Source organism: Diceros bicornis, unplaced genomic scaffold, assembly GCF_020826845.1.
Source record: "Diceros bicornis minor isolate mBicDic1 unplaced genomic scaffold, mDicBic1.mat.cur scaffold_160_ctg1, whole genome shotgun sequence".
NCBI classification, from domain to species: Eukaryota; Metazoa; Chordata; class Mammalia; order Perissodactyla; family Rhinocerotidae; genus Diceros; species Diceros bicornis.
Genome location: NW_026691066.1, coordinates 502,780 through 527,456, shown reverse-complemented (window position 1 = coordinate 527,456; position 24,677 = coordinate 502,780). Strand labels below are relative to the sequence as shown.

At 37.2% G+C, this 24,677-nt stretch overlaps 1 protein-coding gene across 1 annotated transcript; it reads left to right on the top strand.

Moving 5' to 3' along the window:
- The first annotated feature begins 3,175 nt into the window (after positions 1-3,175).
- On the top strand, positions 3,176-23,519 carry LOC131402569 (5'-3' exoribonuclease 2-like). The gene is made up of 11 exons (XM_058537247.1): positions 3,176-3,187; positions 3,342-3,460; positions 5,769-5,904; positions 7,418-7,525; positions 7,617-7,706; positions 8,384-8,455; positions 13,013-13,097; positions 14,282-14,379; positions 15,010-15,089; positions 16,462-16,518; positions 23,239-23,519. Exons 1-11 carry the CDS (start codon positions 3,176-3,178, stop codon positions 23,270-23,272), a joined length of 891 nt encoding a protein of 296 aa, XP_058393230.1. The 3' UTR covers positions 23,273-23,519.
- Positions 23,520-24,677: the final 1,158 nt, after the last annotated feature.

Genomic DNA, 24,677 nt, shown 5'->3' with positions numbered 1-24,677 from the left:
CTTCTCGCTTGTGATATTTGTTTGCTTAGTTAATTGCATAACACTTTATAGTCACTTAACTTCTTAAGTTTTTGTTTTTCTTGTCTTCCTTACTGGATTTTAAACAAATGGAGTTTGGGGACTACCTTTTATTATTATATTTTATTAGAATCGAGCAATTTCAGGAACCTATAAGGGAGAAAAGTAGAGTTGTTTATTGTTGCAGGTGGGTTCAGAACCACTTAGATAGGGAAGGGCGTGTCTGATGTCTACCTCATATATTATTATTTTCTTTCAGTCAGTGTCTGTTTAAAAAATATCTTTTATCAGTCAGCCGTGACTGTCACCTACTGTAGCTATAATCATAGCTCTAACTAATTGGAAACAAAGAGTTAAATTCCATCAAGGTGAAGGATAAATAGAAGTTGTATTTCCTAAGTATAAATCAAACTCTTGGCTTATTTTTTTACCTTAATAGTTATCTTTATTTGCCTAAAATTGTGTCTTGAATGCGTTTTGAAATTGTAAGTGAACATAAGGGAATAACCTAATGAGATTTGAATAGCTTCTATGTATCAGAAAAGTGTATTATATGTACTTTTATAGCAGAGTTATTAAATATTACAGACTATTGTTTACAGGGTAAGTTACCATCAAATCAAACTGTAGACAACCCTGTAATGTTAACGGAAATCCATTTCGTCTTTAAAGAGCTTACAGCAGGGACTCTTTTCCATTGCCTTCATTTCTTCCTGTCATCTAACTGTGTTGTGATTTAATTTTAATTTCTACATTCCTTTCCATTTATGTTAGAGAGATCAACCAGCTTTCACTCCTGGTGGAATATTAACCCCTCATGCCTCGGGTTCAAGAAATTCACCAGGTTCTCAAGTAGCCAATAATCCGAGACAAGCAGCCTATGAAATGAGGATGCAGAATAATTCTGTAAGTAACTTATTTTTATGTAGCATTGAAGAGTGGTGACTTTCAGATGCCTCTTACAGTTGTGTGTGAATTTTATCACTTAGCCTGGAGTTGTTTTGTTTTATAGTTTTTCTCAATTTCTTTTGCCTTGAGATATCTTTAACTCTGTTAAATCCTTATTAATATGAAAATATCTAAATGATGTGAAAGAAAAGAACATACATGTAAGTGTGGATAGCTAAGTGGCTGCAGTGTTTCTCTAATGCAGTCGGGCCACAGTGCTTCCTGCTTCCCCAAAGGTAGTGGGTGGTGATGGTGCTAGAAGCATGACAGGACATCCAAATATCTCATAGCTAGAGCAAGAGAAGACGGTGGTTTTGCTGCCATATTTCCCCTTTCCTCCCAGGGGTCAGTTATGGGCATTTTGCAGGATAGTATTCCTCAGTTTGTCAAATACAGGTACTCCTCACTGCCTAAACTCTCACTCTCCAACTCAGACGTGGAATATATCTGAATACATATTTTAAGGTAGCTCTCATTATCCAAAATTTTTTTAGAGCTCTTTTTTTTGTTGCTGGGAAAGATTTGCCCTGAGCTAACATCTGTTGCCAGTCTTCCTCTTTTTTTCCCCCTCCTCAAAGCCCTAGTACGTAGTTGTATATTCTTGTTATAAGTCCTTCTAGTTCTATGTGAGCCGCCACCTCAGCATGGCTGCTGTCAGACAAGTGGTGTGGTTCTGCGTCCAGGAACCGAACCTGGGCTGCCAAAGCGGAGTGCGCCAAACTTTTTTGTGAGGGAGATCAGCCCTGAGCTAACATCCATGCTAATCCTCCTCTTTTTGCTGAGGAAGACCAGCTCTGAGCTAACATCTATTGCCAATCCTCCTCCTTTTTTTTTCCCCCCCAAAGCCCCGGTAGATAGTTGTATGTCATAGTTGCACATCCTTCTAGTGGCTATATGTGGAACGCAGCCTCAGCACGGTCGGACAAGCGGTGCGTCAGTGCGCGCCTGGGATCCGAACCCGGGCCGCTAGTAGCAGAGCGCACGCACTTAACCGCTAAGCCACGGGGCCAGCCCTGAGCGCGCTGACCTTTAACCACTAGGCCACAGGGCTGGCCCCTGTTTTCTTTTTTCTTTTCTTTTTTTTTTTGATAGTATTAGCCATACAGTATCATGAATAAAATTGATATTATACATTTATTAAAGGAAAGTGTTGTGAGCTCTATGTGAAATATGGTTTTGCTTTGTTGTAACTTTTCTTGGCCTTTGGTGTGAACTACCTTCATGCTGAGGTTTTAGTTACAGTATCATTAAAATAGGCTCCTGAGTTCTCGATTTAAAAATAATTTACTTGAAATATCTAATATACTGTGAATAACAGAAGAAAAACTTTACCATGAAAACATTTTCTGCCACTTAGGTTTTTGGTCATTTAACATTAAAGTTGCAGAACATTTTAATTTTTGTGTGTGTGTGTGTGTGAGAAAGATTGGCTCTGAGCTAACGTCTGTTGTCAATCTTTCTCTTTTTGCTGAGGAAGTAAGTTTGGCCCTAAGCTAACATCCATGCCATCCTCCTCTATTTTGTATGTAGGATGCCACCACAGCATGACTTGCTGAGTGATGTGTAGCTGTGCGCCCGGGATCTGAACCTGTGAACCCCGGGCCGCTGAAGTGGAGTGTGTGAACTTAACCACTATGCCACCAAGCTGCCCCTAATTTTTTAGTTAAATATTAAAATACTTTAGGGTGCTACTATGTTCATTGAGTTAGGTACAAAGGGAAGATAATGGTAAATTTAAAGTGGTATCCAAGTCTTTGAAATAATAATAAAAGCTGCATTTTTCTAAGATGACTAATAGATTTTATTTGTACAATGAATTTTAAAACAACATGTATAAAATAGTTTAACAGATATCTGGCGGAGTCTCATTAAACTGTTGCTTTCTGGAATGGTTGTACTAGGTTGAACCACTTACATCTAACTTTATTCTCACCAGCATTGAGTATTTTATGTATTAATTTATATACATATATATATATTTTTCCCCTTGCAGCTTTGTTAGTTAATTGGTGGAAAGTGATCACAAATTCATAACACCAGGGAACCACCAAAGGAAAAAAATGTTCAAGTCCTATAATTAAAAAAAAAATCTATGAAATTAAGCTTTTCTTATTTGTTCTGAAGCAGTTTTTACCTTAATGTTCAAATTCTTTTGAGTTTAAGCGTAGGAGGCTTGGTACTATATTATTCTATTTTGGAGAGGTAGAGTATGCCAAGATCAGTCTTTATACTTTCTAAATATATTTACCATATCTATTTAATAGCTTAAAAAAAATGTATTACTGTGGAGCATGGTGGTAACAGTAGTTGGATGTAACTTCTTATGTGAAATGAATAATTAAATCCTTCCTCTGTAATGTCATAATTGTCTACAGAGTCCTTTAGTATCTCCTAATACGAGTTTCACTTCTGATGGCTCCTCGTCTCCGATAGGAGAAATTAAGCGAAAAGCAGAAGACAGTGACAGTGAACCTGAACCAGAGGATAACGTCAGGTGAAGCCATATTTTGGCAGCACTTTGTTAGCAAATTGCTGAAATAGATGCCGTCTAATTAATGCTATTTAGCTTAGAGCAGCAGTGCCTTCAGATGCTTGCCTGTGATCTTTTTATCCTCCAGTAATTAATGTGGAGGGTTAGGGTAGTCAGTAAATTCCAGTGAGATGTGTAAGCTATAGCTGTTAAACCTAAGTATCTAGATTAGTATGCATGCTGGTTTTCGTCCTCCAAGCCACTTTTCCCTCTGAGACCAGGCACTAGATCGGCTAGACATGAAGTGTTTAGCTCTATGTGATCTGAATGTTACTGTTATGAGATTAAATTTTCAAGCTGCTTAACCCAGAAACTTTCAGTTACATTTGGTTACTTGATATAGTTTGTTTTAATCATCTCAATTGAAAAGTTTCTTCTTTAAAATGAAATATGCAAAAGGCTTTCGGTTAAGAGATAAATGTATTTTTAAAAACCACGAACTTGCATATGCACCAACTATATTTCATGACAGAGAAGATTCTCATTAGCTATATACTTAAAATTTATATAGGAAAATTTATATAGGAAAATTGGATTCTTTAATTTATACAGAAGTTTGAGATCATTATATAATAAGATTTAACAGCTTCTTGTGTGATTAAATCTGGATTTGAACCCTGGGCTCAAGTGCAAAGGGCCAACAACCTCAATAATTGTAACTCATTTAGAATTTTGCAAAATGATTTATTTGAAAGTTAAACATTAGTGGTTCACAGCTCATGCTTCTTTTATAGGACGTGGATGATGTGTTTGTATTTATGATTAGAAACTTTAGAAGTGTGATGTCTGGTTCTGTATTTTCCCAACATCTTTGATGACAGATTCAGAGATCTGTGGTGACTTGTGATTGAGCATCTACCTGATCTGAGTTTTTATCCTCTGCTTCTGCAACTCTTGGAGTATATTTTTTGTTTTACCATGTAGCCATCATGATCAATATCAGCTTAATAGTTAACTTGATTTTTTTTAGTACTTTATTGTTTAATTTTGGTGCTGAAGATAATCAAAGTAGAATTGCTTCTATCAAGAAATGCTTGGAGTTCTTAGCATTTATTTCATTAGTAGTTTCTGTAAAATAGTGATATTCAACATTATGGATAGAAGATATTTCTCCTAATTGATGTTCTGTAAATCTTTTGCATGGGGGCAAAGTTAAAATTGGTATGGTGTAAGGGCCGGCACGGTGGCACAGCAGTTAAGTGTGCGCACTCCGCTTCAGCGGCCTGGGGTTCGCAGGTTCAACCGCTTGTCAACCCATGCTGTGGCGGCATCCCCTATAAAGTAAAGGAAGATGGGCATGGATGTTAGCCTAGGGCCAATCTTCCACAGCAAAAAGGGGGAGGATTGGCATTGGATGTTAGCTCAGGGCTGATCGTCCTCAAAAAAAAAAGTAAATAAAAAAATTGATATGGTGTATTCTGAAACATGACTGCAATTAATTAGTAAGATCTGGCACATGGTAGAAAAGAGCCCTTAATGGAGAATCATCCTGATGTTCTTGATCATTCTTGATTTTTTTTTAGTATTCTTTGGCATCTTTAAATCTTTCAGAGATTGAGAAATGAGTACTTAAAAAAATAAAAAAATATACTTTGAGTGAAAATGTGGTTTTTCACATTGTATTTTCAGTGATTAATGAAAATTTAGTGAATTGATGACCTCCTTCTAAGTTTTACCAGAACGTGTGTGTGTGTGTCCATGTCCTTCACTTATGCCAACAATGCTTTGCTGAATGATGGAGAAGGCCCAAGGATAGGGAGAGTAGGTATATACATAATTTCTGCCTGGCTTCTAGATTATTCTTTTTTAAAAAAGTAATTTAGTTGACTTTCTTTGTGTAATTTAGATATACTTTAACAAACTGAGAAACTTGAACTATATAAAATATCTTCAGTATTTGCATCTTAAAATGTAGTTTTAGAATTGTTCTACAATCAAAAAAACATGTAAAACAGTATGAAAATCTGAGCAAACAAGTGTTGTGTATCTACTTTAATAAATGGTTATTCTCTTTTTTTTTTTACTGTAGTTTTGTAATGATCTTTGTAGAATCAGTGTTTGAGTTTTTAACGTTTAACTATCTTTAAGTTGATAATAAATCCTGTGAAAGTGGACTTTTTAGAAATAATTAAATGAAGCTATGTTAATATTACTGTTTAACTCATTTACATTTTACCTGGCTATTAAGTATAAATTGATTTGGATGATAAATTGGTAGCTAGTTACTGAAAGTGTATTAATTCAACATGAACTGGCTTTGCCTGATTTTTAGGCTTTGGGAAGCTGGGTGGAAGCAGCGGTACTACAAGAACAAATTTGACGTTGATGCAGCTGATGACAAATTCCGTCGTAAAATTGTACAGTCTTACGTTGAAGGGCTCTGCTGGGTTCTTCGATATTATTACCAGGTACAAAATGAATATTCTCCTCTAAATGTCTAGTTAATCATTTTAAGAAAATAGTTATTTCTATAATAGTGTGTGTTGTTGAGCTATATTCTGAAATTGAACCCAGAATCATATTTTCAAGCTTCCTATAAAGAAATTCATTACTTTAAATAAGATTTGTTTGTAAAGCCTTTGAAGCTCCTTAGGTGTTAATATATAAACGAAGCTAATTTTTGTTATGCTAAAGAATTTCAGCGTTAAATACTGTGGTTGAGAGTACTTGGTCTTTAAAATTATTCAAGTTTATTGTTTTGTTTAATTGGAATAAAAAATAACAGAGTAACTAATACACAGTCGCTAAATGGCTGAACAAAGGACAAAAGCCTGGAAAATAACTGGTAAGAATTTGAAAGGAATTTGAATGCTCCCATTTCCTCCATATAGTGTAGTGATGTTACATGAAGTGCATTCTCATTGGAGTAATCTGTATCTGACTTAAAGCTTTTGATAAATGAGATGTCAGATTGGTGAGAGATTAGGCGGAAATATAGGGGATTGTAGCACTGATAATACCTGGTTTCGTGCTTGGGGAGTGAAGCAAATTTGATGTGACTTGGGAATAGGTGAAGTTTGTTGGAAAGTAGAAAGTAATTTAATACACTAAGTATCAATTGTAAAATATTCTCATTTCGTGTTTTACTCCGACCCTCAACATTTTTCTCCCCAAAGCTCCCAGTACCTAGTTGTATATCCTAGTTGTAAATCCTTCTGGTTCTTGTATGTGGGACACCGCCTCAGCATGGCTTGATGAGCGATGAGTAGGTCCGAGCCCAGGATTCAAACCGGCGAACCCTGGGCCGCTGAAGTGGAACGTGTGAACTTGACTGCTGTGCCACTGGGCCGGCTCTGACCCTAAGGATTTTAATTCACTAGGCGCAGAGTCAAAACTCATTTCAGGAAGGCTTCTCTTTTCTTTGAGTATAACTTACTGTTTTTTCTTTTTGATTGGTTTACTTAAATATTTTTAAAGTAAAGAGAATGTTGTCACATGAAAATATAATAGGGAATTGTAAAATGAAACTTTTGGCTCTTTTACTCTCAGTCACTCTTCTAGTGATGTCCCTTACCCACCTGTACACTCAGTGAGTGTCAGCTGCAGTTGTTCTTCATTTTATGGGATGATAGCAGCTCTCGAGTTGGAAGGAAATGTCACCAAACACATTTTAAAGATAAAAATCTTCACAAAATTGTGTTTGTTAGTATAAAGTTTGGTATTAACTACTGATTATTAAAGATGCTTTGCAGTATTTTGTAAATCAAGGAGCCGTTGATATGAAGTAAAAGTTTAGATTTAATCCAAACATCTTTTAGGACTCATGGAAAAAAAATAATATATGGCATGTATACCAAAAGTCATATGTTTTATCAATAGAATATTATAGGTTGATAGTTTAATTTTTTTGTCTTTACCGTGTCCATCATTAACATAGATTTGTTTTTGTTGTTGTTTTCTGTTTGTTTTTACTGATTTTAGGGCTGTGCTTCCTGGAAGTGGTATTATCCATTTCATTATGCACCATTTGCTTCAGACTTTGAAGGTATTGCAGACATGCCTTCTGATTTTGAGAAGGGTACTAAACCGGTAAGCTTGAGTATTTAGAGGCATAACATTTGTAGAATTTTGGATTAGATAAAAATTGTGTCTTATCTTAAATGTTTTTTCTTTCTTGCAGTTTAAACCACTGCAACAACTTATGGGAGTTTTTCCAGCTGCAAGTGGTAACTTCCTACCTCCATCGTGGCGGAAGCTCATGAGTGATCCTGTGAGTGTCTTAGTTTTTGAGTGTGTTGATAACTGGATTTTTGTCGTACATTTTGCTAGCACTAGTCACAATTGCTTTTGCATCTTATAGTTACAATAGTGAAGTCCAGAAACAAAGTAAAAGTATTTGGATTCTTCTGTGTATTTTTTACTACTTTTTTTTCCCTGCTTTCCTTGGCCATCAGTACCCTACCCAGTAAATAAAATTGATATGTGTTTGGGAGAAATTCTTATAACAGTCATTTTGTTCTCAGCATACCTGTAAGTCATTATTTTTCTTGGTTCCAGCCATGTGTGGTGGGTACCAGAGCATGAAGGCTGGTTTACCTGCAGTCACCGCTGCGTGTGTTTTGTGTCCTAGCTAGAAAGAGTGACACCCAGCTGAGAAGTAGGAATTATTAGAGTTAATAAACTCTTCACTGTCTTGGGCCCACAGTCGTCAGTTCTAAAATTCTTTTATAATAAGACCTTTTTATTTTCATCTTTTAAAATAAAATTGTTGATTTTGTTTTTACTAGGCCCGGGATTAGTGACCTGATATCTTAATAACATTTTTTAAAAGGAGTGAAACTTCATTTTCTTATCAGGCCTGATAACTCGAATGAAAGTTGTATCAAATTCTTTATAACAGAAATATGTGACTTTTGTTTTGAATCTTTGCTTTTCTCCCTGATACAGGAGTGTAGTATAATTGACTTCTACCCTGAAGATTTTGCTATTGATTTAAATGGGAAGAAATATGCCTGGCAAGGTAAAATTTAGACATTATTCCTTTTGGTTAAAATAATTTTCTCCTTTTGGCAAACTGTAAGCAGACATGATTTATGGGATGAAAGAATTTCTGTAAAAGATAAGTATTTTAAAGATTATATGTGAAATTTTGATATTTGTTCATCTAACCTGGGAGTAGCAATGATTAACAGTGATTTTAATAGTAGCATTTTGATAAACAGTAAATTGAGTTGAAATAGATTAATGATTATATCTTTTGTCTCCTTTGTGATTAATTAATGGGATGTGGGACATGCTCCTTCCATCAGTAGCTCATTGACACCTTTGAGGTTGCTGAGAGTTGTAGAAACATGAAGTGTCCATGTGGAGATTCACTTATACTCTATGGAAACTTTTGAAAAAAGTATTAGAAATTTCGTTTAAATACTTGGCGTTGATCATTACTTAAAGTTTATTTATTATTTACATATCTATTTTCTCATTCTTTCTGTTCACAGATTTTGTAAGAATGACAATATAAAATTAGTACTAAATTTAAGCTACTGTTTATCACTCACCAAATGTGTGATGATGACTGAATGTAAAACACAGTGGAGAAGTCTCTCACACAGTGAGCCAACGATTATTTCACACCTAAGCCCCTTTCAGCAAATTATTTTAACCTTTTCTTCCACCATATATTTTTCTAGGATAATAAGCAGTTTGGTAAAATCATGTTTTCACTCTTTTTCCTTTATTATTCCCTGTGATGCAGATGACCAGTAAAATGACTCAAAGAGAATTGTGGCACAAAGGGGGATAAATAATAATTTATAAATTGAAAATCATTATTTTATGAGATTTTAGGGTTGAGTTTTGGTTATGTAGTAACAGAAATTTCATATTACTTTAGTGGAATGATAATGAGAATTGCAACCTATTGATTGGGGTTGTGTAAGTGTTGTGGTCATATTTTGTTATATGTAAGTGGATTGGGGCCTTAGGTTGTTTTTGAACGTGTTTTGTGGAGGATGTTTTGATTAAACTGGAAGGAGAAGAGACATAGGAGAATGGGAGGCAGTAAAGTAATAATATAAATACATAAATAAGTAAATATATTTATGTAAGTGTTTGTTAAATAAATCCTTGCCTGGATTTTTTAAATAAATAAGTAAATATATAAGCATGCAGATGACTTGCTGAGTATATCAATGTAGTATAAATCATCCAGAGGAAAAGGAAGGCAATGCACAACAGTTAGAGTTTCTCCACATCCTTGCCAAGATTTGTTATTTTCTGTTTTTTGATAGTAGCCATCCTAATGGGTGTGCAGTGGTGACCACTGTGTTTTTGCTTTCCGTTTTCCTAATGATTAGTGATGTTGAACCTTTTTTTCATGTGCTTATTGGCTATTTCTGTCTCTTCTTTGGAGAAATATCTATTCAAGTCCCTTGCCCATTTTTGAATTGGGTTTTTGTTGTATTGTAGGAATACTTTATATATTCTGGACACTAATCTCTTATCAGATATATGATTTGCATGTATTTTCTCCCATTGTGTGGGTTGTCTTTTCACTTTGTTGATAGTGTCCTTTGATGCACAAAAGTTTTTAATTTTGATGAAGTCTAATTTTTGTTGTGCTGTTTGGTGGTGGTTGCCTGTGCTTTTGATGTCATATCCAAGAAATCATTGCCAAATCCAATGTCATGTAGCTTCCTCCCTGTTTTCTTCTGAGTTTTCTAGTTTTAGCTTACATTTAGGTCTTTGATCCATCTTGAGTTCATTTTTGTATATGGTATAAAGTAAGGGTCTAATTTCATTCTTTTGTGTGTGGATGTCCATTTTCCCGGCACCATTTGTTGAAAAGACTGCCCTTACCCCATTGAATGGTCTTGGCACCCTTGTTGAAAGTCATTTGACCATGTATGTGAGGGTTGATTTTTGGGCTCTCTATTCACGTGGTCAATATGTCTGTTCTGGTGCCAGTCAGTACCGAACTGTTTTAATTACTGTATCTTTGTAGTAAGTTTTGAAATCAGGAGGTGGGAGTCCTCCAACTTTATTTTTATTTTTTAAGATTGTTTTGGCTATTTGGGGTCTCTTGAGATTCCAGATGAATTTTAGGATGGGTTTAAACTCAGACCTTTAATATTTCTATATTTTTATATGTTATATAAATATTTTTATTTATTAGACTGTAGCAAGAACACATCTTTCTTGAGGTAAAATTTAGTACTATTAGGAGATAGTCATTTCTGCATATGTATTTAAAACTTATCGGAAGTCATGATAATAAGTAAGTTCTTGTCTAAGTTGAGTACATCTTATTTTTTTTTTAATTTATTTTTTTAAATTTATTTATTTTTCCCCCAAAGCCCCAGTAGATAGTTGTATGTCATAGTTGCACATCCTTCTAGTGACTGTATGTGGGACGCGTCCTCAGCATGGCCGGAGAAGCAGTGCGTCAGTGCGCGCCCGGGATCCGAACCCCAGGCCGCCAGTAGCGGAGCACGCGCACTTAACCGCTAAGCCACGGGGCCGGCCCAAGTTGAATACATCTTAAAATGATAGAAGATAAAATATATCTGGGTACTTTTTCAACATTTATTGAACATATGTTTTTGCAATGTTGTGTTTTCATAATATTTGCTTAGTATGTATTAAAGGAATATAGCATAGTCATTTCAAATGCTGTATTTTTCTACATAAACAGAGAATTTAAGTAATTTGATCAAAGTCACACAGTGGCAGCACTGAGATCTGAACCTGGAGAGCATGGCCACTGTGTTTACCTAAGTATTACCACTGCTTGGGCTGCCTCTGTGTTGTTGAGAGGATTGAATGAGCTAATGCGTGTAACATGGTAAATCAGTGGGAAAAAAGTAGGAAAGAGTAGCTGCTGTTGCCATTGTTACTGTCAGCTCGCTCTCAGGCACGACCGTCATCACATCTGGGTGTAAGACACTCCTTCCTCCCCTGGCCAGGAAGACTGATTTTAGCTTAATAACCTTATTGCTGTCATTAGCACTGCAGGTTGCTTACTGTTTGGAGTTAGATTCTGGAGTTGATATTGAAGGAAAGTCTTTCTGATGATTTGTTTAAATCCTAAATCTAGTAGGTAGAAAACAAAAGCTAGATAATGTAGTTTTGCATGATACAGATTTTGTTAAGTGTATGACTAAATAAAACTTGACCACTGCCTAGGTTTTTTCTACGTAAGTGTTTACCGGTAATTGATAAGTAGCCTTACTCAGATAATGGATGTTAATAATCCTTCAAATCACTTTTTGGACCTTCAGAATTCACACTAGAACCTAGTTTCTTTTTAACTTTAAAAAATCTATATATTCCCCTACTAGGTAGTCAAATTGAACATGTTTCCTAATTTTGAAAATATGGTAGCTAAATAATTTAAAGACAACTTTGGAAACCTTTCATTTCTCATCATTTTAAGGGGAACAGTCACAAATACAGCAGTTTTGAGTGGCAGTGGTTTCAAAATTATTTAGCTCTAGTCAGCATTTCTCGTTATTTATCTTAAAATTTTTATTTAGCCAAAATACTATTTATAATATATATAATAATTTACAGCAGAATATATATATGCTTCAATAACGTTGCATGTTTTTGTAGTAATAGATAATTGTATTCCAGTGTGATTCTTTGAAAATTATGCGTGTAGGTCCAAATAATGACCTTAATTCCAGCACACTCCAGAGGACAGTTTTCAGCCTAAAAATGAACAGCCACTATTCTACATGCCCTCCCGGGGACAAAGTTATTTAAACAAGTCTAAAAATTTTTTGTATATAAATTAATTATTAGGTTTTTTTTTTAAAAATAATTTTATTTATTTATTTATTTTTCCCCAAAGTCCCAGTAGATAGTTGTATGTCATAGTTGCACAGCCTTTTAGTTGCTGTATGTGGGATGCGGCCTCAGCATGGCCAGAGAAGCGGTGCGTCGGTACCCGCCCAGGATCCGAACCTGGGCCGGTACCCGCCCAGGATCCGAACCCGGGCCGCCAGCAGCAGAGCGTGTGCACTTAACCACTAAGCCATGGGGCCGGCCCTAATTATTAGGTTTTAAAATGTAAACAGAATACTATGCAATTTTAGAGCTGAAAGAGACGTTCCACATATTCCAGTTGAACAGACCTTCTGAGTATTTTGGTTGAATGATCTCTTTTTACAAAAGAAGAAACCAAGTCCTAGAAAGATAAAGGGATATGCTCAAGCCCTTAGGAGATTACTGGCTTGCCCGAAGGCATCCTAGTAAATAAGTAAGGTGAGAACATAGACCGGTGTCCAGGTGGCCACTTGTTCATTTAATTTAAAAATTTTGTCGTCACAGAGTAAAGATTCAGCAAACGTGGTTTTCCATGTGAACCCTTTTAAAGATGGAAAACAAATAGAATTTTTTCTTCTACCACCACGGGGAAGTATTTCTATCTGAAATTTGGCTAAATAGAGTTCAGTTCCAAAATGTTTTTATATCAGCAGGGAAATTCTACTAGAAATGTTTGTATGGACCAACGGTAGTTGCAATTTAGGTGATCCTAATAGCTGGGCCGCTTGGTGTGCATTTGTCTCCCCTGGTGTTGCTCCGTTGCCGTTCGTGGATGAGCGAAGGCTGCGAGCTGCCCTAGAAGAGGTATACCCAGACCTCACTCCAGAAGAGAGTAAGGATCATACTTCCACTTGGTCGACATTGAGTCTGTGTAATAGAGACTTTACATTTCCTAGTAAAATTAGACCTTTTTTTTTCATTTGTCAGATTTCCCATAGAGGGGGCATAAATCATTGATTTGACTTCTTTATGACAAAAGTTAACTTTGCTTCTTAAAATTTATTATCCATAAGTTGCATAGTAATTAAATACAATTTTTTAACTTACAAATGTTTGTTAAATTTATTAAAAAGCAATACTTCAAGAATATCTTCTGATTTTTTTTTTTTGGTGAGGAAGATTAACCCTGAGCTAACATCTGTTGCCAGTCCTCCTCTTTTTGCTGAGCACGATTGGCCCTGGGCTAACATCCGTGCCCATCTTCCTCTACTTTATACGTGGGACACCTGCCACAGCATGGCTTGATAAGTGGTGCATAGGTCTGCGCCCAGGATCCGAAACTGTGAAACCCTGGGCCACCAAAGTGGAGTGTGCTAATTTAACCACTACAGCACCCGGCAGGCCCAAGACTTTGATTCTTGTATAATATGCATACACAAAAGTATTTTTGCATGTTGGGAGGGTATTATTAATTTCCTCCATCTCCCTTCTTCCCTTCATCCCCACCAAATAACAATAACTTTGCTTGAAAGGTTAGGTTGAAACAAAAGCATTTGCCCTCATATTGCTAACTTGAAATGTTATTTTACACAAAAGGTGGCATTTTGTCGTTAATAGTGACAGTTAAAGTATTGGGAAATTGTAAAGCTGGGCTTTGTTGGAAAATTTATTTAATACTAGTATAATAAACCTATAGAAATAATTATGAACCATCCATAGAATAATCTTTGTTATTAGATGATGCAATTTATTTGTATTTCCTCAGAGAATGTCTATATGTTTCTTATAGTAAGAAATTAAGTTCTGTATAAATAAGAAAACTTTGTCCCTTATCTTGCAAGACTATATTCAGGTATCTTTTAGGGATAATTTTTTTCTGATAGTCATTGATCTTCGAAACTTTATTGTCAAAGCTTTGTTTCTTCTACAGAGATGCATCACACGTTTAGGTCTATTATTTTTTGTAAACTTTATAATTAAGTTTTTAAAATTTAGGTGCTTCCTATTTTACTCTCATAAAAGTTGCTTTTGTAGGTATAATTGTTAGATCTTTATTCTTTTCTTCCTTTCCCCCAGCTAGAAGAAATAGTCTTGGAATCGATGTCTTATTTGTGGGGAAACATCACCCACTGCACGACTTCGTTTTAGAGCTGTATCAGACAGGTTCCACAGAGGTATGGTCTTTTTTGCCATCATGAAGTGTTTTCAGTTAGTTCATTATTTGGTTAATTAATTGAGAATGCATTTAAAAATGTTTGGTAAAGTAGAAAAAAAATTTACCATTTTAACTGTTTTTAAGTAGGTAAAATTCTGTGGCATTAAGTCCATTCACGATGTTGTGCAACCATCACCGCTATCCATTTCCAGAACTTTTTCATCTTCCCAGATAGAAACTGTATACCCATTAAACAATATTAAACAATACTTCTCCATTCTCCGCTCCTCCCAGCCTCTAGTAATCTCTCTTCTATTTGCTGTCCCTATGAATTTGCCTCTTCTTGGTACCTCATATAAGTAGAATCATGCAGTATTTGTCCTCTTGTGTCTGGCTTATTTCACTTAGCATAATGTATTCAGGGTACATCCATGTGTCAGAATTTCATTCCTTTTATGGCTGAATAATACTCCATTTTGTGTACATACGCCATGTTGTTTATCCATTCATCTGTTGATGAGAACTTGGGTTGTTTCCACTTTCTGGCTATTAAGAATAATGCTACTGTAAACATCGGTGTCCAAGAATATGTTTGAGTCCCTGATTTCCATTCTTTTGGATATATAATCAGGAATGCGTTTTTCCACAGCCAGTGGGTGTACCACCTGAACTATGTCATGGGATTCAAGGAAAGTTTTCTTTGGATGAAGAAGCCATTCTTCCAGATCAGTAAGCATTCATTTGTGTCTAATTGGGTCAACTAGGAGAAAGTTTAGTTAGCATCTTTTTCCTTGTTGCCTAAATGTTTTATTTTCTAGTAATAGTGAGGAAACAAAATAACAACAACAGAAATCTGCTGGGCTAAAAAAGACTTGGCGTCAAAGCCCAGCTCTTCAGCGTAGTAGCTCTGTCAGAGCTGTGACATGTCTGAGCTGTGACATGTCTGACAGAGCTACTATGTTAAAGAGCTGGGCTTTGATGCCAAGTGCAGGGAGCCCTGGAGGTCCCTAGGGAGATCCACAAGGTCAAAACTATTTCCATAATAATACTAAGATGTTATGATCTTATTTCCTTTTGTTGCTCTCTTTCTTTCTTGAGTGTACAGTGGAGTTTTCCAGAGGCTAAATGTAATGTGATATCTCAAGGGACTGACTCAGAAGCAGATAAGAGAATCCATCTCTTAAGATAGATATCAAGCCAGATATTAAAAAAATTTTCAAAAATGTAAAACAATGACACTTCTCATTTATTTTTGTTTTACTTTGTAAAATAGTTTTTCATAAAAAAACGTTATGTTGACTAAATATCTGTGTATGTTGTGTAATCTATTACTGTTATCTTTAAATTAGTATTTTCAAAAGATTTTCAGATTTCTTAATTTCTTAATTTTCAATTAAAATTAACCTTAATTTTTAATAGGTAAATACTGATTGACATAACCAACATAAACAAAAGCTCTTTGAGGTCCTCAGTTTTTTAAGAGTGTAAGGGGGTTCTGAGATCAGAGTTTGAGAACTGCTGCTCAAGGGTATATATCGAGGAATAGAATTTTGCTAATGAAAGATGTATCTTCATCTTTTCTGGATAATGTCGGGTGGTTTTCCAAAGTGATTACACTATTTTATAATTTCAGTGACTGTTTGTGAGAGATCTTGTTGCTGTGCATTCTTGCAAACCCTTGAAATTGTCACTACCTTAGTTTTTGTCAATCTAGTGGATGCCTATTGGCACCTTGTGGTTTACAGTTGTGTTTCTCTGATTCTAATGAAATTGAATGCCATGTGGTATATTTATTAACCGCTTGGTTTTCCTCATTTATGAAGTACCTATTCTCTTTTTCTATTCACTTGTCTGTTCCCCCAACCCCTCCTCATGGTTTGTTGGTATTCTTTACAAATTCTGGTATAAGCCCTTTGCCCATAATAGTTCTCTGTTAATGAGCTTACAAACAAGGAAGATGGGGTCCTTTTTTAAAGATATAAATGATCATATTTTGTTGGTGCATTTTAATGATTTCTCTTTCCTAAAGCAACATCTTACTTCCACTTAGCAAAAAGGTTACAATTTACGAATAGATAATTCTTCTCTTCTTTCTGTTTAGAATAGTGTGTTCTCCTGTTCCCATGTTACGGGATCTGACACAGAATGCTGCAATCAGGTCATTTTTCCAAAATACGTGACATTCGCCCAAAACACAGCTCTGAGCTTGCAAATAAGTTTAAGATGACCTCTGATTCACAAGGAAATGGCAGCTATTATTGCACCAGTGCTTTGAGATTGGAGAGTCCCTGTATTGCAGACCTCAGAGCAGAGCCTCTTGACTTTAAATTATGTGTATTGTTAAGGTTACTGATTTAACAAGCTTGTTTCTCAGCTTTCTGGTTTCCCCTGACAACTTCCAATTCTTCCGGGATTAGGAAAGTGGGAGGTAGGAAGTAGGAGTTTCTAGGGATAGTTTGCTATATAGGAGCAAACAGACCTCTACACCCCAGAGGCCCACACAGCGTCACTGTATTATAACAGGTTGTTTTAATTATGTTATAGTTGTGGCCCTGCAGAGTTTAAAAAGCAGACTGTTATATACTTGATCTTGGGTAAGTTGAGATAGAATGAATTTGTGGAAATTTTTATCAATAATTATTATAAACTTAAAGGGCTAATTTCTGCTATCTGAATAACTTATTTATAGTTCATTTCTTCAATGGTAATAGCATTTTCTATTGAGCAAAAATAATGTAAAATATAATATGACTTTAGAATAAAAATCAACCAACTTACCTACTCATTTGTGTAATTATTGTATATAATTACTAATCTTGATGGCAGGGTTTATGTTGTCATTTTCTTCAATGTTTAGGCAAGACTAAGGCAAACACATTCTAGTAATTCAAGTGTTTCATAGAAGCCTGCTTGGGAAGGCTATTCCTGAATCCTCCTTTCCCGCTCATTGTTGCTTTCACTCTCAAGAAATAGTTTAGATTCTACTTAGATTTCTCATTGTGAAGTATAGGCGTATTTATTTTCCTGTCTTTAATGGATTTAGATAGCAACTGCGATTCTAGAAAGTCTTTTATTTCAGGAAAACTGTGGGGAATTTGGAACATCTTCCTAGATGAGTTGCTTTTGTTTATCTTCACACACAGTTTTGTTTATCTTGACACACAATTTGTCCTGGCTGTTTGTGTTTGGGCTCTTTTGTTGAGGGTGGAGTTCAGAATTGCAAGCTGTGCTCCTGCACCCGTCACGAACAGTCTGGCTCTGACAGGTCCAGTGTGGACGCTGCCTATTAATGCTTGGGGTTTGCGGCTGGCAGTGGTGCTGCGGCCCAGTGAATGCCACTGGTTCCCTCTTTGGATTGTCACTTGTTTGCTTGTGCTCCTCAATTTTTCTGCATGTTTTCGAGGGCCTTCCTCCCCAGCCCTTTGGAAATGGTTAATTCTACTTAACTTTCTAATTAGTTAGAGAGACTTGCCCAAGGGAAGAGTTACAAAATTGACAGATCCTGGAGTTTTTGTTTGTATGATGTTACTGTTGTTGGTTTTTTTCCTGAGCCTGAAGGGGCCTTTGGTATTATTTGGCGTCCACTGTGTTCACAAGATTGTTAAATTTATAAAACAAATCCCAGATCTAGGTGCATATTTAGGTCTATATTGAAAATAACTTCATAATAAAATTGATCTGAGTTAATTTCCGAGATTTGTGAAAGACCAAAGTTAACTTTGACTTTATGAGGGATTTTCAGTGTTTTCTCTGAGGGGTAATGTTGAGGCTGAGATCCAGTTTACTGCAGTTTTTTGTGTGTTTGTTTCGAGGCTTGTACATCCCAGTGTTGTGTCTGAGACTGCAGCCTCCAGTGCCAATTACCAGTTATTTCTCTCTATTTTGACTCCTGGCATTTTTTTCCCTTCTCTGTTTGCATATGGTATTCCATTCCATATTTGAGAAGTTGTTTCCTCAGGTTGAATTTAGGTGGGTTCTTCCCATTACATTAAGTCTTATCTGTAGTGTTGAGAAAGTATATTATAGACGTTATTGAAGTGTCTTAAGTTCACAGAAGGATCCTTAGAGCATACAGTCGGCTGTAAGCTAGGAGATCTTTTTTTCTCTAATTCTGATTCCATAAATCATTCAATGTGTTAGTAACTCCACTTTGAATAGAACTGAGCTATCTCCCTTACTTTTCCTCATCTTGCTCTTCACCATTGTAATTTGCTTAGACATAATATTTTTAGAATAATTCTTTGTTAACTTTTAATATATAAAACCTGCATATGATTTTAAAATTACAGAAGAGTTATCTTCCCAGTGCAGCAAGCACAATTTTCTGTTCATCTGGAGGAGTACACACACGCGCACACACATACACCCCTTTGTTCTACCTCAAACTCAGTGCTCCAGACTGACGTCTTTGTCCTATGCCCGTCCCCAGTTCTCCTTGCCAGTCTCTCCTTTGTGTCCCTGGGCCTCCTGTTTCCCCAGTTGCCCAGACTTGGGAGCCCATTATATGCTTTGGCTTCTCACTCTACATTACTCCCTTTATCTACACCACTGTTGTGGAATATTTTTTTCTTTCAAATTATTTTTCATATGTGGCTGTTCCCAGTGAGCCTGTTTTGTATTTTCTTCTCCTGAATTACTGTTGTGATCTCGCAGCTGCTTTATTTGATTCCACCTTCCCCCTGAATCTATTGGCTTATCTTTCTTAAACACTACTGGCCCTCAGAAATCTTTGGTTGCTCTGTAGTGCTGCTGGAATTACGCTCGTTTGCTTTTTCAAGGAAGGCCTTTTATAATTTGGCAGAGCCCTAGCTCTGTGTCTGAATCCCCACAGTTCTTCAAGGACGCTTGTTCCTTGCTACCCAGGTGGGTCCCTTCGGTATCCCATTGACCTCTATGCCTTCCTCCCATTGTTTGGAATGTTCTTCCCCTTTGTAGCCTTCATTGCTTTTCTTATCTTCTAAAAGGTAATCTATAATTTGTGTCATCTTTATATTTGTTATTTTCGTCAGTAGCATTGTTAGGTTTTTCTTTTTCTCTCATCGCACCTAGCATAGTTTTAAATCCATGTAAAAGCTCATTTGTTCATAGTGTTGGAACCAGTGTTTGCTAAAGTCTTCTAAGAGCCTAAACTTATTTCTTCAGGGGAGTATTTTCAAACTTTCTGTATTCACCTTTGGATGAATCAGGCAAAGGATAGAATGTTTCATCTCTTCAAGGAGATTTTTAAAAAATGTAATGTGTGTCAAGATAGATTTTTTTTTTTTTTTTTTTTTGTGAGGAGGACCAGCCCTGAGCTAACATCCAATGCCAGTCCTCCTCTTTTTTGCTGAGGAAGACTGGCCCTGGGCTAACATCCATACCCATCTTCCTCCACTTTATATGGGACGCCGCCACAGCATGGCTTGCCAAGCGGTGAGTCGGTGTGCACCCGGGATCCGAACCGGCGAACCCCGGGCCGCCGCAGCGGAACGTGCGCACTTAACCGCTTGCGCCACCGGGCTGGCCCCTGAAGATAGATTTTTTAATATAACCGTTACTGCAGTGTTTGTCAGGCTCATGGTTGCCGAGCAGATGACTGAGAACCAGACGCCTGCAGGAGGCGGAGCACATGCAGCCAGGAGCAGACTCGATGGTTGAAAACACTTGGGAGAGTTTAACTTTCACCGCATGTAATACTTCATAGGACGCTGCACTGGTTAACCTCTTCTGATAAAATGTCAAAAGATACATCTTAAGTCCTATAAAACTCTTTAAGTGTTTTAAAATATCAAGTCTATGAATTGTGACATCTTCCCTGCCAGAACAGTTTGCCTTGGTGTTGCTGATGTAGCTTTACTCGTGGAGTGTATCTGGGAAAGGTAGAGTAAAAGTGAAACTTGATATTTGGGATTTTCTGCTTTCTTTGTGAAGTGTGCTAGTACTCTCAAACAATAATGGTACTTAAAATAGCATTTCTAAGGTTAATTCTTAAAGTGAATTGAATCAGAAAAAAGTGTCGTACATTCTGTTCCTTTTCTATTGAGACTTGCTATAGTATTTTCTTACTAATAGTGTTTAAAGTGCTACTTGTGATACAAGTAAAAGCACTGTTCAGTTTCCTTATTTTCAACCATGCTTAGGTTTTAAACTTTTATTTATTTTGTCCTGGGTGTGTTTATGAAGACAGACTGCTTTTACGTTGAGCCAGCAACTGATCAAAGAAGAATCAGTAAATATATATGAACTGTTCGGTACTGCCTCAGGTAAATGTAAGATACTTAAGGGATACTAAAACGTATGCAGTATGTTTCCCATAAAAATAATTCATAATTAGAGATGCATTCAGTGTTCAACTACAGTGGCCACACGAGGTTCGTGATGGACAGGAATGTGGTTGGATGACGTCTGGTAGGTAGTCGCCTGAGGATTCAGTAAGGTATCATGAAAAATTCTGGGAATAAGTGGAGTGAGGCTGGGTTATGAAGGACCTGGATAGATTGTCATAGGCGGTTTGACTTGATATAAACTTGGTTTAGACCATTTGTTGGTTATTGAATTTGAACAGCACAGGGAAATTTTAAGAAAATTCTGAATGCAAAATATATTAGAATTGCAGCGAGAACTAAGGTAGAGATTAGCTAGAGCGCACAAGAATGGAGACAAGCAATCCCAAATCTAATTAAAGGCTCTGAATAGAATAGAATAGAATGTATACCAACATAGTTAGATAGAAATAGGAATCCACAGATTTTTGCTAATTCAGAGGAGAACCTCAGACTGGGAAGAATGTTTAGAGTAATGATGAGGACTTCAAGTTCTTCTAAAGACTATCGCATAACACTATATATTTAACAGTGTACATGAGAATAAAAACAACACAAAAATTCTCATTTATCAGAAAAAATAATTTTAAGTTTTAAAACATTTAGAAAGCATTATATATTCAGAATGCTGATGCCATTCTCATGAGTGGATAGGATTTAAGATGAGGCACCTTTCTTGACATCAGTGAATTGGCCTCCTAACACTGTAACTAATCTAGAGAAATTTATTTAATTTCTGTTTATATGGAGACAGGAGTTTTCTTTCTCTGAATTTCAATAGGATGACATTTTCAACCACTACTCAGGCTGCTTTTCCATGTATAAAATGTGTGTGAGAGGTGGGGCTGAATGAGAGTTTAGATAACCTCTACTACTCGATAACACCCCGGAAATTAATGATTCCATCTATATGATAGTGTACATTTGAGTGGTAATTCAGGGAACTCACCTGCTTGCACTTTAAATGCCAAACTGTTTCCTCCTGACCCTCTGATATATATTTTTGTGTGTGTGAGGAAGATCAGCCCTGAGCTAACATCTGTGCTAATCCTCCTCTTTTTGCTGAGGAAGACCGGTTCTGAGCTAACATCTACGGCCAATCCTCCTCCTTTTTTTTCCCCCCAAAGCCCCAGTAGATAGTTGTACATCATAGTTGCACATCCCTCTAGTTGCTGTATGTGGGAGGTGGCCTCAGCATGGCCTGAGAAGCGGTGCGTCGGTGCGCCCAGATCTGAACCCGGCCGCCTGTAGCAGAGCCCGCGCACTTAACCACTAAGCCACGGGCCGGCCCCTGACAGTCTGATATTGATGATAGGAGGAAAAGCCCAAGAAGATGAGTAAGTTGCTTCGTGTTGTGAATACAATGATTAAGGGATGCAGCAAAATTTAGTTGAATGAGAACAGCTTCCAGAAGTAGGCAAATCTGATACTTACTTAATTCACTGACCAAGAACTAATCACAACCGCTTTGAGTCTCGGTTTCCTCACCTGTTAAGTGGGGACACAGGAATAAACCCTACTTCAAATGCGGATACTGAGTGTCAAATGGATTATATACCAAGTGTTTAGCAGGGAGCCTGGACATACGAAACGGCAAGTGAGAACTGCTGGCATCACTGCTGTTAATATTATGGATGTCAATATTAATAATTATAATGATGATTGTCTTAAATAGTTTTCTGTTGTTGTCTCTTGATTTCCCATGGAGAGAGGTGTACACACATTTCCCCATCAGCAGGAGTTCAGCACCCCACTCACTGTGTAGGTGTGCCATATCCATGGGGGTTGAGCCCTGCAGACACAGCCACAATCATAGCTGGGGTCCCATAGCCAAAAGGATACAGAAGCCTCTTCTTGAGTCTTTTTGTGCTGATGTAGTTGGCCACTTTGAGGTTCCTAACGGTGAGGAGGAGCTGCTGTCCTTCGAGGAGCATCCAGGTGAAGGAGGCCAAGTAGAGCTAGTGCAACACCCTCGCGATGATGGAGCACAGCACCTGGAGGGGAGGGGAGAGTCACTGGAGTGCCTGATGGGCACAAAGAGCACACCACCTGCTACTCCTCAGGGCTGTCTTGGGACACATTTAGTGGGAGAAGTTTGCTTAGCCTTCTTTTTTTTTTTTTTTTTTATAATTTTATTTATTTATTTTTCCCCCAAAGCCCCATTAGATAGTTGTATGTCATAGCTGCACATCCTTCTAGTTGTTGTATGTGGGACGCAGCCTCAGCATGGCCGGAGAAGCGGTGCGTTGGTGCACACCCGGGATCCGAACCCAGGCCGCCAGTAGCGGAGCGCGTGCACTTAACCGCTAAGCCACGGGGCCGGCCCTGCTTAGCCTTCTTTGAATGTCCTTCTTTTGTTTAGATTTGTTGGCAAATAAATCTAGGATGTAATTTTATTCCCACTGTAGCATCACATTTGAACTACTGAAGAGAGATATAAACTTAGAAACAGTAAATTTACAAATAAATTTCACAATTTATATTTGTAACTATAAAATATTGACACAGGACAAGGAAAGTATTCAATGTGTTAGAGGTTTAAGAACTAAAATAATCCCCGTTGTCTGCCTCCTTAGGTGGGCTGGCATTGAGTCTGAAGTCTTCTTCTAGAAAGACGTGATTCCTGCCCCAACTACAAAGGTTTACAAAAACCAACTCTTCTGGAAAACTTGTGGCCAGCTAATCCCCCTGTGTGTCTCATTCCTATCACACTTGATCATTGTTTGAAATGTTTCATTTATTATTTTCCATGCTCTCATTCCCACATGACTCCATGTTTCCTCAGCCCAGACCCAACCACTTTGTGCCTCACTTCCCTCAAAACGGTTCCCCTGGCCCTGTGAATTTCCTGCCACATCTTTACTGAACTCTCCTCCAGCTCCTTGATTTTCCTCAAATCTGATTCTCCTTTGGAGATACTACTTCCCCTGCATCTATCTTAAGTAGATATCTCTTCCATGTAGACTGTGCGCCTTAGGGTCTAAAAGTGGGTCAGTTCTCTTTTTACTCATTAACACAATTTCCTGTCTATTATTCCTGCACAGAAAATCCTGCCATCCAGCTCCAGCTGTGTCATCCTTCACCCTTTCTTATCCTTGGCACTTCCTAATTACTGAGTGACTCCTGTTCTGCTTTTACAATTTGAGTGCCTGCCCAGTTTCTGCCATTGTCCTGGATAAATTCAGTATCCACTGCCTTGGCTTCTAAATTTCTTGACCTCTTACCTACAATGATCTACATTTCACTTTGAACGCCTAATTCCACAGCCACACCATACTCCTTGCCATTAAATTCAGACATTCTTCTTTCTAAACTTGTCCTTCCAGGTTTTTAAACGTGCAGTGACACCAAACATCCTTGTTCTTAAACTTTGCCAAGACATCGGGCTTGATCCTTGTGCTTTCTCCACACTAGTCTATTCCTTCTTTTGTTCATCTCCTTCCCTGTCTATCCTAGACCTCAACTTATACTGCTTCAGCCAGTCTTGGCAATTATATTCAACTCCCTTGCTTTTTTTTTTTTTAACTTTTTGTTTATTGCAGTAACATTGGTTTATAACATTGTAAAAATTTCAGGTGTACATCATTGTACTTCTATTTCTGCATAGATTACATCATGTTCACCACCAAAATACTAATTACAACCCATCACCACACACATGTACCGAATTATCCCTTTCACCCTCCTCCCTCCCCCCCTTCCCCTCTGGTAACCACCAATCCAATCTCTGTCCCTATGTGTTTGTTTATTGTTGTTGTTATCTACTACCTAATGAAGGAAATCCTACGGTATTTGACCTTCTCCCTCTGACTTATTTCACTTTGCATTATACCCTCAATGTCCATCCACGTTGTCACAAATGGCTGGATTTGATCGTTTCTTATGGCTGAGTAGTATTCCATTGTGTATATATACCACATCTTCTTTATCCATTCGTCCCTTGATGGGCACTACAATGAGATATCACCTCACGCCCGTCAGAATGGCTATAATAAACAAGACAGGAAACAACATG

What these genes read in the sequence shown, in the direction of transcription:
- LOC131402569 (XM_058537247.1), top strand. An exon ending in GGAAGAAATATGCCTGGCAA is followed by an intron (nt 8,456 to 13,012) that starts GGTAAAATTTAG and finishes TTTGTCTCCCCT; the next exon opens with GGTGTTGCTCCGTTGCCGTT. An exon ending in ATCAGACAGGTTCCACAGAG is followed by an intron (nt 14,380 to 15,009) that starts GTATGGTCTTTT and finishes GTTTTTCCACAG; the next exon opens with CCAGTGGGTGTACCACCTGA.